At 44.0% G+C, this 16,024-nt stretch overlaps 1 protein-coding gene across 1 annotated transcript in view; it reads right to left on the bottom strand.

The window, feature by feature from the left end:
* LOC126455865 (sodium-coupled monocarboxylate transporter 1-like) overlaps positions 1-16,024 on the bottom strand; it is a 129,252-nt gene that overhangs the window by 54,484 nt on the left and 58,744 nt on the right. The window contains exons 6-7 of the mRNA XM_050091625.1: positions 10,036-10,190; positions 1,576-1,716 (exon numbers count right to left, since the gene is read on the bottom strand). Of these exons, the coding sequence (XP_049947582.1) occupies positions 1,576-1,716; positions 10,036-10,190 (296 nt within the window). The remainder of the gene's footprint in view (positions 1-1,575; positions 1,717-10,035; positions 10,191-16,024) is intronic.

Genomic DNA, 16,024 nt, shown 5'->3' with positions numbered 1-16,024 from the left:
AGTCATGCGAGAGTAGGACAAAACTTAAGGAGAAAAACGACTGGAAACCCGTACGACTTGGAAGACTTAAAACTGACATCCCAGTTTCTTGTCTAACTTTCGGAGATGTCTGGCAGTACCAGCACACGACGAGACGGCAGCAGTCAAACAGACCGAAGAAATGCGCTGCAGGAGTTGGCCTCCAAAAATATTCTTCCTAGAAACCAAGTACGTCTTCTCAAAACATCCTACTCTAAAACTGATTACAAAATGTGATCAAATGGAGAGAGCTCCAGACATCAAGTATTTAATAGAAATTCTTGAACCTACATGGGAAGAGAAACTGTCACAGAAAATTCGATCCAGAAACTTAGGAAAGCTTACTGTAAATAAATTGTGTACAACAAAAAGTGTATGTCGATAGACACAGCAAAATAATGCTCTGTGACACATTTATGAAGCCTGAAATATTGTACACCAGTGAAGCGGTTACACTGCAAGAAGAAATCCTAGAAGAAAAACGCTAAATTCTAAGATACTCAGTCAGATATAAATAAAGTACAGATACAGACGATGGAAAAGACGGCCGAAAAAATTCCTAATATCGCGGCAAACAAAATACAAAGAGAACTTATATTTTAAGTGCATTTCCAAAGAATCCTACTACAAGATTTAGTCAAAAAATTGATACGGCTGTGGAACAATTTAAGAACATACCCCAGATGCAGCACTCAAAAAACTTTTTGTGCGAAACTGTGACAAACTGGAACAATAAAATGTAATAATAATAATAATAATTTGTACCACGTACAAAATTTTGTACGTACACAAAAGTAATCTTTCTGGCAGGGTATTCTGAGGTAATGAAATTTGGGCAGACTGCACTAGCTAAGAGCTTTGAAAAGTGTGGAAGATTTGGTTGGAAATATAGATATTTGGTTGCAATGGGGCTACGCGTGCGTATAGTGACAAAGGTACAACATACTAGTGCCTCAATGAGTGTGGCATCAACGGTCTTTCGAAAGTGGTCGAGTAATGGCTGATTGATAGAGTAGGACAGATAGACTTTAGCTCTAATTGTAACAGGGATTTCTACCATTTTATATTTGAGGAGCGGTTCAACTCGACAATACGGTAGAGGAGACAGGGTGTAAGGATAGCTCTCCATAAAATGGTGATACGCGATGAAAAAGCTGGAAGTTACAGGTATTTTGTACGCAGGCGTCTATCGCCAGTTCTAGACGCTGTGGACTTTTGTCACAGGACCTGACAGCATAACTTCGCTGCAATCAATCTTTAGAAGTGTAACAGTTTGTACAGTTTCGTTTTTCTTATTAAAAGGGAAGAGCTTCTCATATTTTCGAAGAACATGGAGAGACGCCTTTCCCTTCTTGCACATTGCATCCATTTTTGATCTTAGACTCATTGCTGAGGGTCATCACAATAAATCAGCTGGACGAACTGGTTGCAAAGTTGGAAAGAGATGAGGCTACAAATTCAATAGGACAGTGCCAGTGTCCAAATAAATGTAGCAGTTAACGAATGCTCCATTGTGGCTGACGCAACACAGAATTGTTGTGATAGCTGCTGGGTTACTTTTTGGCGGCGGCCAAGTCTGGTAGAGCGATGAACCTCTGGACCATGTCCTGGTTGATGGCGCGTCCAGCCATCCAAGTGGCAGTCACGCCGAGGGTTACCGTCCAGAAGGAAGTGCGCACGAACGGATTCAGCGTCATCCTGTAGAAAAAAAAAATGCAGTGGCCTCACATCTGCCTCTGTCCTAAGTTCGACGCTCCTAAAGGTGAACGTGTTGTTTCTTTGACAATATTCTGGCTTGCAACAACCAAATGACTTTTGCTACTAACAGGGAATGTGCCCAAGTTCGAGCAATTAAGGCCGACAAAAAATTATTTCAGAACTGGAAGATGTGTTAGTCCCACAGTCCATCATATTTTAGTGAACTGGTGTGCAAGGAGATATACAGAGGGTTGAAATTCAAAATAGTAACTGCTATGGCAGTCAGTCGCAAATGATAGTTATTGCACATCTAGGTTTCGACGCTTTGTGGATGTTTTCAGGGTGACCGTGTGAAGAACCAGCTAAAACAATGGAACTCGCATGTCTTATTAAATCTACAGTTGCATAACTAAGTCACGCATAAAATACATAGAAGTAAATGGAAGTTAAAACATTAAAACGCTTGTATTGCATACAGTCCCGACTGGACACGTCTGAGGTTGGAGTCACACTGAGGCAGCTATTTACAACACAGCAAGCTTTACTGTATGTCATACCAAAGTACATCGCCCTCCTTAGATGTTTGATGCATTGAAAAAGTATTAACTCTATTTTACCTTCACAATTCGTGTGTTTTATCACTTTATTTATCGTTTTAAATTTTTTAAAATACTTATGTATATAAAGAAAAAAGGTGCTTCTAACTAAAACTAGTCACTAATTTTTTACACTTGTACATGAAGGTGAGTGTGTGAACTAGCCAGTGGGGTTAGTTATTGCCACACATTTTACATCTAAACATGATTTTAAAAAGTACAAAACAACTTATTGAAATATGTAACTTAGTAAAATTTTATTAAAACCGCGTTACATACTAAATACAGTTAAAGGATCTGGCAGAGACATTAGTGGTGCTATAAGTCGTCGTACCATTGGTAGTATGTCGAAAGGCCAAGAATCTTCCTGCTTTGAAATGTCCTCTGTTATGTGTTCTACATCTACATGAATGCTCTGAAATTCACAAATAAATGACTGGCAGAGAGTTCATTGAACCACTTTCAAACTACACTCCTGGAAATGGAAAAAAGAACACATTGACACCGGTGTGTCAGACCCACCATACTTGCTCCGGACACTGCGAGAGGGCTGTACAAGCAATGATCACACGCACGGCACAGCGGACACACCAGGAACCGCGGTGTTGGCCGTCGAATGGCGCTAGCTGCGCAGCATTTGTGCACCGCCGCCGTCAGTGTCAGGCAGTTTGCCGTGGCATACGGAGTTCCATCGCAGTCTTTAACACTGGTAGCATGCCGCGACAGCGTGGACGTGAACCGTATGTGCAGTTGACGGACTTTGAGCGAGGGCATATAGTGGGCATGCGGGAGGCTGGGTGGATGTACCGCCGAATTGCTCAACATGTGGGGCGTGAGGTCTCCACAGTACATCGATGTTGTCGCCAGTGGTCGGCGGAAGGTGCACATGCCCGTCGACCTGGGATCGGACCGCAGCGACGCACGGATGCACGCCAAGACCGTAGGATCCTACGCAGTGCCGTAGGGGACCGCACCGCCACTTCCCAGCAAATTAGGGACACTGTTGCTCCTGGGGTATCGGCGAGGACCACTCGCAACCGTCTCCATGAAGCTGGGCTACGGTCCCGCACACCGTTAGGCCGTCTTCCGCTCACGCCCCAACATCGTGCAGCCCGCCTCCAGTGGTGTCACGACAGGCGTGAATGGAGGGACGAATGGAGACGTGTCGTCTTCAGCGATGAGAGTCGCTTCTGCCTTGGTGCCAATGATGGTCGTATGCGTGTTTGGCGCCGTGCAGGTGAGCGCCACAATCAGGACTGCATACGACCGAGGCACACAGGGCCAACACCCGGCATCATGGTGTGGGGAGTGATCTCCTACACTGGCCGTACACTACTGGTGATCGTCGAGGGGACACTGAATAGTGCACGGTACATCCAAACCGTCATCGAACCCATCGTTCTACCATTCCTAGACCGGAAAGGGAACTTGCTGTTCCAACAGGACAATGCACGTCCGCATGTATCCCGTGCCACCCAATGTGCTCTAGAAGGTGTAAGTCAACTACCCTGGCCAGCAAGATCTCCGGATCTGTCCCCCATTGAGCATGTTTGGGACTGGATGAAGCGTCGTCTCACGCGGTCCGCACGTCCAGCACGAACGCTGGTCCAACTGAGGCGCCAGGTGGAAATGGCATGGCAAGCCGTTCCACAGGACTACATCCAGCATCTCTACGATCGTCTCCATGGGAGAATAGCAGCCTGCATTGCTGCGAAAGGTGGATATACACTGTACTAGTGCCGACATTGTGCATGCTCTGTTGCCAGTGTCTATGTGCCTGTGGTTCTGTCAGTGTGATCATGTGATGTATCTGACCCCAGGAATGTGTCAATAAAGTTTCCCCTTCCTGGGACAATGAATTCACGGTGTTCTTATTTCAATTTCCAGGAGTGTAGTTATCTACCGTTCCACTCCCGAAGAGCTCGTGGAAGCTACGAACACTTGAAATTTTTCTGTGCGACTCTCATTTCTCTTATTTTGATATGGTGATCATGTACGTAGTCTCTTTAATAGACCTGTTGCATATTCTCAGCGTTGTACTAGTAAATCGTGGTCTTTGGTTTGGTTTACCCATAAAATTATTTACGTGATCGTTCCAGCTAATGTTATTCGTAATTGTAATTACTAAGTATTTAGTTAAATTTACGGCTTTTAATTTTTTGCATGAGTTATCGTGAAACCGAAATTTAGCGGATTCCTTTTGGTACTCATGTGGGTATCTTCACACTTTCCACGATTTTGAGTCAACTGCCACTTTTAGCACCAGACAAATATCTTGTCTAAAACGTTTTGCAATTTGTTTTGATCATCTGATAACTTTATAAGGCGATAAATGATAGTCTCATCGGCAAACAATCTAGGAGTGCTACTTACACTGGCCCAAAAGTCGTTTATGTAGATCAGGAACTGCAGAGGATCTATAATACTTTCCTGGTGAACGCCAGACATTTTTTCTTTTGTACTCGATGATTTTCTGTCAATTACTATGGTGACCTTTGTGACAGGAAATAACGAATCCAGTCGCACAACTGAGGCAATATTCCGTATGCATACAATTTGATACAAATCCATTACAATTTACGCATTTTGGTGTTAAAACTGATAAACTGCCAACTTCATCATGTAATAATGTGGGAAACACACTACATTTGTCTGCAGCCACTTTGTACTCGCATGTGATCTTGGAGGAGAGTAATCATAACTAGGTCATTAACCCTTTGTGCGTCACATTTAGAAAAAAAAATTGGGAAAATTTTTTTTGTGATGAAAATTTACTGTATAAGTTGAACATATGCCATATTTATTGCAAATGTTCTTTTGAAGCTATTGGTTAATAAATAAGATAATGGTTCCAAATGGCTTCATTAGAAATTACATAATAATTACTCCAAAAATGCATACATAACTGTATTGTAAACTTACCGTATTTCTTTCCCTTGCCCTTGAGGAATACGTAAAGTTGGTTCCATAACCAAGAATTTCACTATACACAGAATAAAACTAAACACAACAGTTATTATTCACTCAAAAATGCAGTAGCAGAACTCACGACACTTCTCTTCTCTGCACTTCAAACAAACGGCGAGTCACGAAAGCAAACGCCACTGTGATCTGTTAAACAAACTTGGAACTACGTGAAGCGATGCCAAACGGTATCATTGAAGCATTGGGAAGCTCAAAAAATCCAGGAATCTTTAATGATGCCATTTGGAATCGCAGACGCAGAAAGGACTAATTTCAGCTTAGTGGTTGTGTTGGGATCGATGAATGGTAGCCAAATCCCAATGATTTTTAAACACTTCCTAGAACTGGAAGCTTCTAATGACCAGTGTCACACGAGACGACGCCTGATGGCAAAATCTTTCAAACTTCTCCAACGGCTCCATACGTCTTCCCTTACCGCCTGGGTGGAAACTTCTAACACGTAAAGACAGAATGTGTGCACTGTGCCCACTTTCAACAAGGTGCTCAGCTAAGTTAGATTTTTCTGCCTCATTTCTGCCTGAACCTAGTTTCCAGCCATCTACCAGTTTGTCCCACATAGCAAGCATTGCAGTCGGGTCATTCGGTTTTATAGACACCTGATCCGTGGAGAAGATTTCTCTTCCCAACACCATTTTTTTCTATTGTACCGAAGTACCCCATAGTAGAAAACGCCACCTGGGCTTTGTAGTTTCGATGAATGGTGAGTGCCACGGCGTCCATCAGAGGAGTTGAGTGACTGTAGCAAGATGGTTCAAATGGCTCTGAGCACTATGGGACTCAACTGCTGAGGTCATTAGTCCCCTAGAACTTAGAACTAGTTAAACCTAACTAACCTAAGGACAGCACAAACAACCATGCCCGAGGCAGGATTCGAACCTGCTACCATAGCGGTCTTGCGGTTCCAGACTGCAGCGCCTTTAACCGTACGGCCACTTCGGCCGGCAGAGCAAGATGGACAGTGTTCATGAAAACTATTGTTGCAACAATCTCAGAGCAACTGCAAGTAAGCAGCACCGTCTGGTGGCACAGGCAGGCGTCGAACCATGACGACCAAGATCTGCAGGCACTGGCAGGCATTGTCAAGCCCCGTTCTCACGGCCTTCGGCAGCGAGTGTTGTCGTGAACTCACAAATAGCTGCTATGCACACTGAAAAACGTTGATGAAGCGGCGTTGTACTGCTGCTGCACCTTAGCAGTGCTGTGTGAGGTAACTTACGTGACTGACCTTCGTACATTCATCTCCATGTGGATACTGGGACAAGAGCTAATATTGCAAAATACCTAATGAAGGTAACACTATCAGCTGTACATCTTGGTATTATTCATACGCAACGATATCGGTGTTACAAGGCATCATCACCAAGCACCTGGATATGGCAAGACTAATACACTACAGGTCATTAAAATTGCTACACCACGAAGATCACGTGCTACAGACGCGAAATTTAAACGACAGGAAGAAGATACTGTGATATGCAAATGATTAGCTTTTCAGAGCATTCACACAAGGTTGGCGCCAGTGGCGACACCTACAACGTGCTGACATGAGGAAAGTTTCCCACCGATTTCTCATACACAAACAGCAGTTGACTGGCGTTGCCTGGTGATGTTCAAATATGTGTGAAATCTTATGGGACTTAACTGCTAAGGTCATCAGTCCCTAAGCTTACACACTACTTAACCTAAATGATCGTAAGGAAAAACACACACACCCATGGCCAAGAGAGGACTCGAACCTCCACCGGGACCAGCCGCACAGTCTATGACTGCAACGCCCTAGACCGCTCGGCTAATCCCGCGTGGCGTTGCCAGGTGAAACGTCGTTGTGATGCCTCATGTAAGGAGGAGAAATGACGTTTTGCCATTCGTGCACCCAGGTTCGTCGTTGAGTACACCATCGCAGGCGCTCCTGTCTGTGATGCAGCGTCAAGGGTATCCGCAGCCATGGTCTCCGAGCTGATAGTCCATGCCGCTGCAAACGTTGTCTAACTGTTCATGCAGGTGGTTGTTGTCTTACAAACGCCCCCATCCGTTGACTCATGGATCGAGACGTGGCTGCACGATCCGTTACAGCCATGCGGATAAGATGCCTGTCATCTCGTCTGCTAGTGATACGAAGCCGCTGGGATCCACCACAGCGTTCCGTATTACCCTCCTGAACCCACCGATTCCATATTCTGCTAACAGTCATTGGATCTCGAGCAACGCGAGCAGCAATGTCTCGATACGATAAACCACAATCGCGATAGGCTGCAATCCGACCTTTATCAAAGTCGGAAACGTGATGGTACGCATTTCTCCTCCTTACACGAGGCATCACAACAACGTTTCACCAGGCAACGCCTGTGAACTGCTGTTCATGTATGAGAAATCAGTTGGAAACTTTCCTCATGTCAACACGTTGTAGATGTCGCCACCGGCACCAATCTTGTGTGAATGATCTGAGAAGCTTTGCATATCACAGCATCTTCTTCCTGTCGGTTAAATTTCACGTCTGTAGCACGTCCGCTTCGTGGTGTAGCAATTTTAATGGCCAATAGTGTAACAATTTTCATAGATACAGAATTAAATATTTCCGAAAACAATGATAAACGTAATTTTTCATGGCAATCCCAATTTAAATTTTCATAGATTTAGATTTAAAAGTGCTTTCACAATGAAACACTTTCATAAAACATTTCGCCCCGTAGTAAACCTGCTACAGGGTTGAATTTCTAAAAATACTGATTCAAATATTTGTTTTATTTTTAACCGACAAGCGAAATACCAACATTCATGTAAGTAGCTTTAAAATGACTTTAGTGGTTCTTTAATAATACTTAGCTTTCAAATACTTTTCACCCACTTTTTTTCCGTCGTAGGGGTTAAATCTCAAAAAATTGCAAGAAAGCTGAAACACCTATTGCGTTTTTTCTGACCGAGAAACCAAAGACCAATTTTCGTAGGTCTAGCTTCAAAATTGCTTTAATAGCAACAGATTTCCCAAAACCCTTCCCTCCCCTAGTTCATCCAATCAGAGGACGAATTTTGAAAAATCCATTCTTAAACGACTCTCACAGTAAATAAGATCAACACCCTTCCCAAACTTCTAGTTTCTATCCTTATAGATTTGCGCTGGAAATGATGAGTCGTTCGATCAAGACTCAGCGTTTTATACACATACGTATACGAGGGTGACTCCAAAAGAAATGCACGTTATTTTTTTTAAAAATCCATCTTCTATTCTACATGTTTGAAAGTTTTAAAGTGTGTAGATACATCCTTTAGGAACAATATTTTCATTTCTCCACATAATTTCCTTCCCTCTCAACTGCCTTACGCCATCTTCGAACCAGTGCCTTTATACCCCCACGGTAAAATTCTGGACCAACCTGTTGGAGCCACTGTTTGGCAGCATGCACAAGGGAGTCATCATCTTCGAACCTTGTTCCACGAAGAGAGTCTTTCAGTTTCCCAAAGAGATGATAGTCACATGGAGCCAGTTCAGGACGGTAAGGCGGGTGTTTCAGTGTTGTCCATCCGAGTTTTGTGATCGCTTCCATTGTTTTTTGACTGACATGTGGTCGTGCATTGTCGTGCAACAACAAAACATCCCCTTTTGCCGGGTGGACGAACACGACTCAGTCGAGCTTGAAGTTTCTTCAGTCTCGTCACATATGCATCTGAATTTATGGTGGTTCCATTTGGCATGATGTCCACAAACAAGAGTCCCTCGGAATCGAAAAACACCGTGGCCATAACTTTTCCAGCAGAAGGTGTGGTTTGGAATTTTTTTTCCTGGATGCATGATGCCACTCCATTGATTGCCTTTTCGTCTCTGGTGAAAAATGATGGAGCCATGTTTCATCACCTGTCACAATTCTTCCATGAAATTCATCTCCACTATTCTCGTACTGTTCCAAAAGTCCGCTGCATACCGTTTTTCTTGTTTCTTTGTGAGCCACTGTCGACGTCCTGAGAACCCACCTGGCACAAACCTTTTTTAACGCCAACACTTTCATTATTAATCAAACACTTCCTTCCCATATCCCATCCTAGCGTGACAATTCGTTCACTGTGATGCGTCTGTCAGCAGTCACCAATTCGTTAACTCTCTGCACATTGTCTGGAGTGCGTGCAGTACGACGCCTGCCACTGCGAGGACAATCCTAAATATTGGCGTGCCCGCTTTCATCACGTAACCTGCTTTCCCATCGACTAACTGTACTGCGATGGACAGCAGCATCTCCATACACCTTTTTCAACCTCTTGTGGATGTTTCTCACTGTCTCGTTTTCACAGCACGGGAATTCTATGATAGCACGTTGCTTCTGATGAACGTCAAGTGTAGTAGCCATCTTGAAGACATGCTGTGACGGCCCCACGCACGGGAACAGGTTGAACTAAGTTTGAAAACAAGCGGGAAGGATGTATCTACACACTGTAAAACTTTCACACATGCAGAATGAAAACATTACTTTTACAAAAATAGTGTGCATTTCTTTTGGAGTGACCCTTGTAGCCGGCCGGAGTGGCCGAGCAGTTCTAGGCGCTACGGTCGCAGGTTCGAACCCTGCCCCGGGCATGGATGTGTGTAATTTCCTTACATTAGTTAGGTTTAAGTAGTTCTCTAAGTTCTAGGGGACTGATGACCTCATAAGTTAAGTCCCACAGTGCTCAGAGCCATTTGAACCATATTTTGACCCTTGTAGATGAAGTAGCCACCGCTACGTGCGTGGCAGCTGAGGGAGTGACTCACTCGAAGAGGTCGACGCGGCCGCCCTGGTCTGCGATCCTCCAGACGTTGAGCGGCCCTCCAGCGGTGTAGAGTCCGAGCCCCATGACGCCCAGGCACGCACCGAGTGCCACCACACTCTGGAGGACGTCCGTCCACACCACCGCCTTGAGGCCGCCCTGGAACACCACGTTCGTCACAACACCGTGAGATTTCTGTTGCTTGCGGTTCGCATTTCAGCCTGTGGTAGATAGCTTAATGTCTACTTGGGTAGGACATGTTCACTACAGAGTGGAGGATTCTTCTGTCACCAGTTACTGTGTAGATTCTGTGGATGATCTGCTTTGTAGACCCAATGTTCACTACTGGCCATTAAAATTGCTACACCAAGAAGAAATGCAGATGATTAACGGCTATTCATTGGACAAACATATTATACTAGACCTGACATGTGATTACATTTTCATGATTACATTTTCACGCAATTTGGGTGCACAGGTCCTGAGAAATCAGTATCCAGAACAACCACTTCTGGCCGTAATAAGGGCCTTGATACGCCTGGGTACTGAGTCAAACAGTGCTTGGATAGCGTGTACAGGTACAGCTGCCCATGCAGCTTCAACACGATACCGCAGTTCATCAAGACTAGTGACTGGTGTATTGTGACGAGCCAGTTGCTCGGCCAACATTTACGAGACGTTTTCAGTTGGTGAGAGATATGGAGAATGTGCTGGCCAGGGCAGCAGTCGAACATTTTCTGTATCCAGAAAGGCCCGTACAGGACCTGCAACATGCGGTCGTGCATTATCCTGCTGAAATGTAGGGTTTCGCAGGGATGTATGGATGGTAGAGCCACGGGCCGTAATACATCTGAAATGTAACGTCCACTGTTCAAAGTGCCGTCAATGCGATCAAAGAGGTGACCGAGACGTGTAACCATACCATCACGCCGAGTGTTACGCCAGTATGGCGATGACGAATACACGCTTCCAATGTGCGACCACCGCGATGTCACCAAACACCTATGCGACCCTCATGATGCTGTAAACAGAACCTGGATTCATCCGAAAAAATGACGTTCTGCCATTCGTGCACCCAGATTCGTCGGTGAGCACACAATCACAGGCGCTCCTGTCTGTGATGCAGCGTCAATGGTAACCGCAGCCATGGTCATCGAGCTGACAGTCCATGGTGCTGCAAACGTCGTCGAACTGTTCGTGCAGATGGTTGTTGTCTTGCAAACGTCCCCATCCGTTGACTCATGGATCGAGACGTGGCTGCACGATCCGGTACAGCCATGCGGATAAGATGCCTGTCATCTCGACTGCTAGTGATGCGAGGCCGTTGGGATCCAGCACGGCGTTCCGTATTACCCTCCTGAACCCACCGATTCCATATTCTGCTAACAGTCATTGGATCTCGACCAACGCGAGCAGCAATGTCGCGATACGATAAACCGCAATCGCGATAGGCTACAATCCGACCTTTATCAAAGTCGGAAAAGTGATGGTACGCATTTCTGATCTTACATGAGGCATCACAACAACGTTTCACCAGGCAACGCCGGTCAACTGCTGTTTGTGTGTGAGAAATCGGTTGGAAACTTTCCTCATGTCAGCACGTTGTAGGTGTCGCCACCGGAGCCAATCTTGTGTGAATGCTCTGAAAAGCTAAGCATTGTATATCACAGCATCATCTTCATGTCGGTTAAATTCCGTGTCTGTAGCACGTGATCTTCGTGGTGTAGCAATTTTAATGGCCAGTAGTGTATTTGCACTAGCACTGCGTTTGCATTCATTGGAATTCGGTTATAGTGAAGGAGCAGAAGAAAGAGTTACAGGAGAATATCGGCTTGCTAGAAAGAATGAGAGGCCAGCGGCCGTGCCGTAGTGATATCACCGTTCTCGTCAGATTATCGAAGTAATGCGCTATCGGGCTTGGCTTCCAATTGGAGGGGTGAGCGTCTGGTGAGCGTAGTTACAAACGGGGTGCACTCAGCCCTTGTGAAGCAAACTGAGGAGGTACCTGACTGAGAAATAGCGGCTCCGGTCACGAAAATTGACAACGGCAAGAGAGCGACGTGCTGACCACATATTCCTTCACAGCCGCACTCAAGGACTCCTGGTCGGTCAGTACCGTTGGGTCTACAGAGACCTTTCGGACGGAGAGGAATAGTAGTGAGAGACGAGAAAGAGTAATAGAGTACTACACAAAAGTTCAGCTAGTCTGCTCAAGGAACATAAGAGCAGGAGATACACTTGGAAAAGTCAGGAGATACGGGAAATTTCCGGTTGGATTACATCACTGGGAAACCAGATATTGGATTTTGACACCTACCCAGGAGCAGATACAGACTGAGATCACAATTTAGTAATGTCGCAAAGAAGTGAAATATGGAAATACCAGTGAGTGAAGACGGATGCTTGAAGTACTCTCAGGCTGTACGTAGTGCGACAATGAATAGTTAAAAATGAAAGTTCAGTTGAAGAGTAATGAACATTTCTGAAAAGGGAAATCACGGAAGGTGGGAGAAGAAACAAAGATACAACGTAAGCAACTACGAATATAGGCCTACTTCATCTGATCGACGAAAGAAGGAAGAACAAAAATCTGCAGGTAAATTCATCAATACAGAAATACAAATCACTTAGGAATGAAACAAATAGAAAGTACAGGCACCTAAGGCGAAATGATTACAAGAAAAATATTAAGAAATCGAAAAAGCAATGACTGTGGGACTGACTCAGCTCACAGAAAAGTCAAAAGAATCTTCAGTGAAATTAAAAACAGTGGCGGTAATATCAAGAGTAAGATGTTAATTCCACTTTTAAATGTAGAGGAGAGAAAAGATTGCTGAGAAAGATACTCTGGAGGCATATTTGATGGGGAATTGTCTGATGACCTGATGGAAGAGATAGCGGAAGAGATAGCGGATCCATTATCAGAGACAGAATTTAAAAGAGTTTTGGATGACTTAAGAGCAAGTGAGCCTGATGACACAGACAAAATTAATTCAGAATTTCTGAAATCTTTGGGGGAAGTGGCAATTAAACGACTACTCACACTGGTGTGTAGAATGTGTGAGACTGGCGATATGCTATCAGACTTTCGGAAAAAATTTCATCCACACAAATCCAAAGATAGCAGGAACCTACAAGATCGAGAATTATCGCACAATCTCGTTAACAGCACAGGCATCCAGGTTGCTAGCAAGAATGGTGTACAGAAGAATGGGAAAGAAAATGAAAGATACGTCAGATGAAGATCAGTTTGGCTTCAGGAAATATTTAGGCACAAAACAGGCAGTTCTGACAATGTAAGCGAGAATGAAGCAAATAGAATTGGTCGTCCTGGAAAGTGTTAGACTATGTAAAATGGTGCAATATGTTCGAAATTCTGAGAAAAATAGTGGTAAGCTACAGGAAAAGACAGGTGATATACAATACGTAGAAGAAGCAATAGGGAAGAACAAGATTGGAAGACGAAGATCAAAGTACCCGCATTAAAGGGATGTAAGAAAGAGATGCAGTCCTTCGCCTCTACTGTTCAGTCTACATGTAGAAGAAGCAATGACGGAAACAAAAGAAAGGATCAAGAGTGGAAATAAAATTCAATGTGAAAGGTGAGATTGCGAATTATACGAAGTTAAGGAATTCTAGCTAGGCGGCAAATAACCCCTGATGGACACAGCAAGGAGGAAATAGAAAGCAGACTAGTAAAGAGGGCATTCCTGGCCAGGAGAATCCTGTTATTATCAAATACAGACCTCAATTTCAGGAATAGATTTCGGTGAATGTCCTTTGGAGCACAGCATTGTGTTTTTGTGAAACTTGGACTGTGGGAAACCAGAACCGAAGAAAGTCGAAGTCTTTGAGTTATGGTGCTACACAAGACTGTTCAAAATTTAGTGGACTTATAAGGTAAGAGATGAGGAGTTTCTCTGGAGAATAGGCGAGGAAAGGAATACATGGAAAACACTGACAAGAAGAAGGGGGTGGCGGGATGATATAACATGTGTTAAGAGATAAGGGAGTAATGTCCGTAATATTCTGAAATATTACGTTTATTCTTGGAGGAACACAGACATATTAGTAATTTGAAAACAACGTATTAATTTTTCAGAATAATACTATTGTGAAATATTAATACTTTCAATTCAAGTTGTTACGTAAACTTCCGTAATGCTAGAGAGAGCTATAGAGGGCGAAATCTGTAGAGAATGACAGAGATTCGAATACATGCAGCAAATAACTGAGGACTTAGGTTGCAAGTGCTACCCTGAGATATAAGAAAAGGTGGCACAGGGATTCCTGATGAGCCGCATCAGAAAAGTTAGATGACTGATGGCTCTGAAAAAAACAGTGTTACAGTGGAGCGTTCAAAGAGATTTCTGTAGGTTTAGCATGATAATGGAAGAAAGACATCGAAACATGTTCATAGTATTTGTAGATGTAGAAAAAGCGCTGTAAAATGCAAACTGGTGCCAGATGTACGATATTTCGGGGTACTGGATATACGTTATAGGGAAAGATGTTTAATGTAAAATATGTAGAAATCCGAATACGAGAATTAAAAATGGACCAAGAACCAATTGCCCGTGTTACTCGAAGACAGAATGTAAGACACGGATGCAGGATGCAGTTCTGTTGTTCCTATTGTTTAGTCTGTACATCGAAGAGGCAGGGTAGAATTAAAATCGCGAGGGGCAAGGATATCCTTTATAAGCTGCTGTCCATAGTGTGAGCGAGGAAGAGTTACAGGACTTGTTAAAGGCAATTGATGGTCTTTAGATCACGCAGTGTGCTTTGAGAATAAGCCGACAAAAGACCTAAGTGATTAGGAGTAGCAGAAATGACATTAGCGAAATTAACGTCAGCACTGGTGACCACGAGTAGACAAAGTGAATGAATTCTGCTACCTAAGAAGGAGGACAACGCACGAGGTTGCAAGAAGGACGTAAACCCCAGTCTAGCACAGGTAACTGAGTCATTACTGGTCAAAAGAGGTTTACTAGTATCAAAGATTTGTGACAATTTGAGGACGAAATTCCTGAGAATGCATGTGGATAACGCGCCGTGTAAAACCTGAAAGTGAATGAATGAATGCCGTATGACTAGGGCCTCCCGTCGGGTAGACCGTTCGTTGGGTGCAAGTCTTTCGATTTGACGCCACTGCGGCAACTTGTGCGTAGATGGGGATGAAATAATGATGATTAGGACAACACAACACCCAGTCCCTGGGCGGGGAAAATCTCAGACCCAGCCGGGAATCGAAACTGGAGCCTTAGGACTGACATTCTGTCGCGCTGATCACTCAGTTACCGGGGGTGGACAAACCTGAAAACAAGAGAATCGAAACCTTTCAGAGTTGGTGGTAAGAAATTAAGATGTCTTCCATTCCACCATTGCTGCTGATACTGCAACCAGTATAGGATTTGAGATAAAATACAGTCTTGCTTGCGGAGATTTTTATTTTCAAATTTCAATGGCGCTTTTCGCCTGAGGTAGGCATCTTCAGATTATCTGCAGTGCAAAAAATTACGGAAATAGGTATAAGGAAACATCCTGATCCCACCTTGTGCAAAAACGTACTCTACGGGTAACAGTATTTTGCAAACTTACAGACACAAGTCACAGAGCATGCTGTCCGTAAAATGATTGCACGTTATGAGTACATCGATAAAATGCGGCTGGGATACCAAAAAGTTGAAAATCTCCACTTCCTGTCAAGTGCGTTCCCCAAAAGAACAGGACAGATGAAAAATTGCAGAGGAAATATTTTAGGAATTGACAGAATAGAAGTAATTGGCTTTGAAATAAGAGCATAAGGAGATGTGAAAATAAATTCCTTACCCGTTGCCGTGCGTAAAGGACGCCACAAAAGTTAAAAAAAAAAAAAAAACAGATGCGCAGCAGAGCTTCACGGAGAGGGAGCATAACGTCTATAACCAGCCCCGCTGACAATTACAGAATACGAGAACGTATGAGAATCGGGCGCTGAGTGCCAGTAGCGC

This window comes from Schistocerca serialis, chromosome 2, assembly GCF_023864345.2.
Source record: "Schistocerca serialis cubense isolate TAMUIC-IGC-003099 chromosome 2, iqSchSeri2.2, whole genome shotgun sequence".
In the NCBI taxonomy this organism is placed as follows: Eukaryota; Metazoa; Arthropoda; class Insecta; order Orthoptera; family Acrididae; genus Schistocerca; species Schistocerca serialis.
The sequence above is the reverse complement of the archived record's forward strand: the minus strand, read 5'-3'. Positions and strand labels throughout refer to the sequence as shown.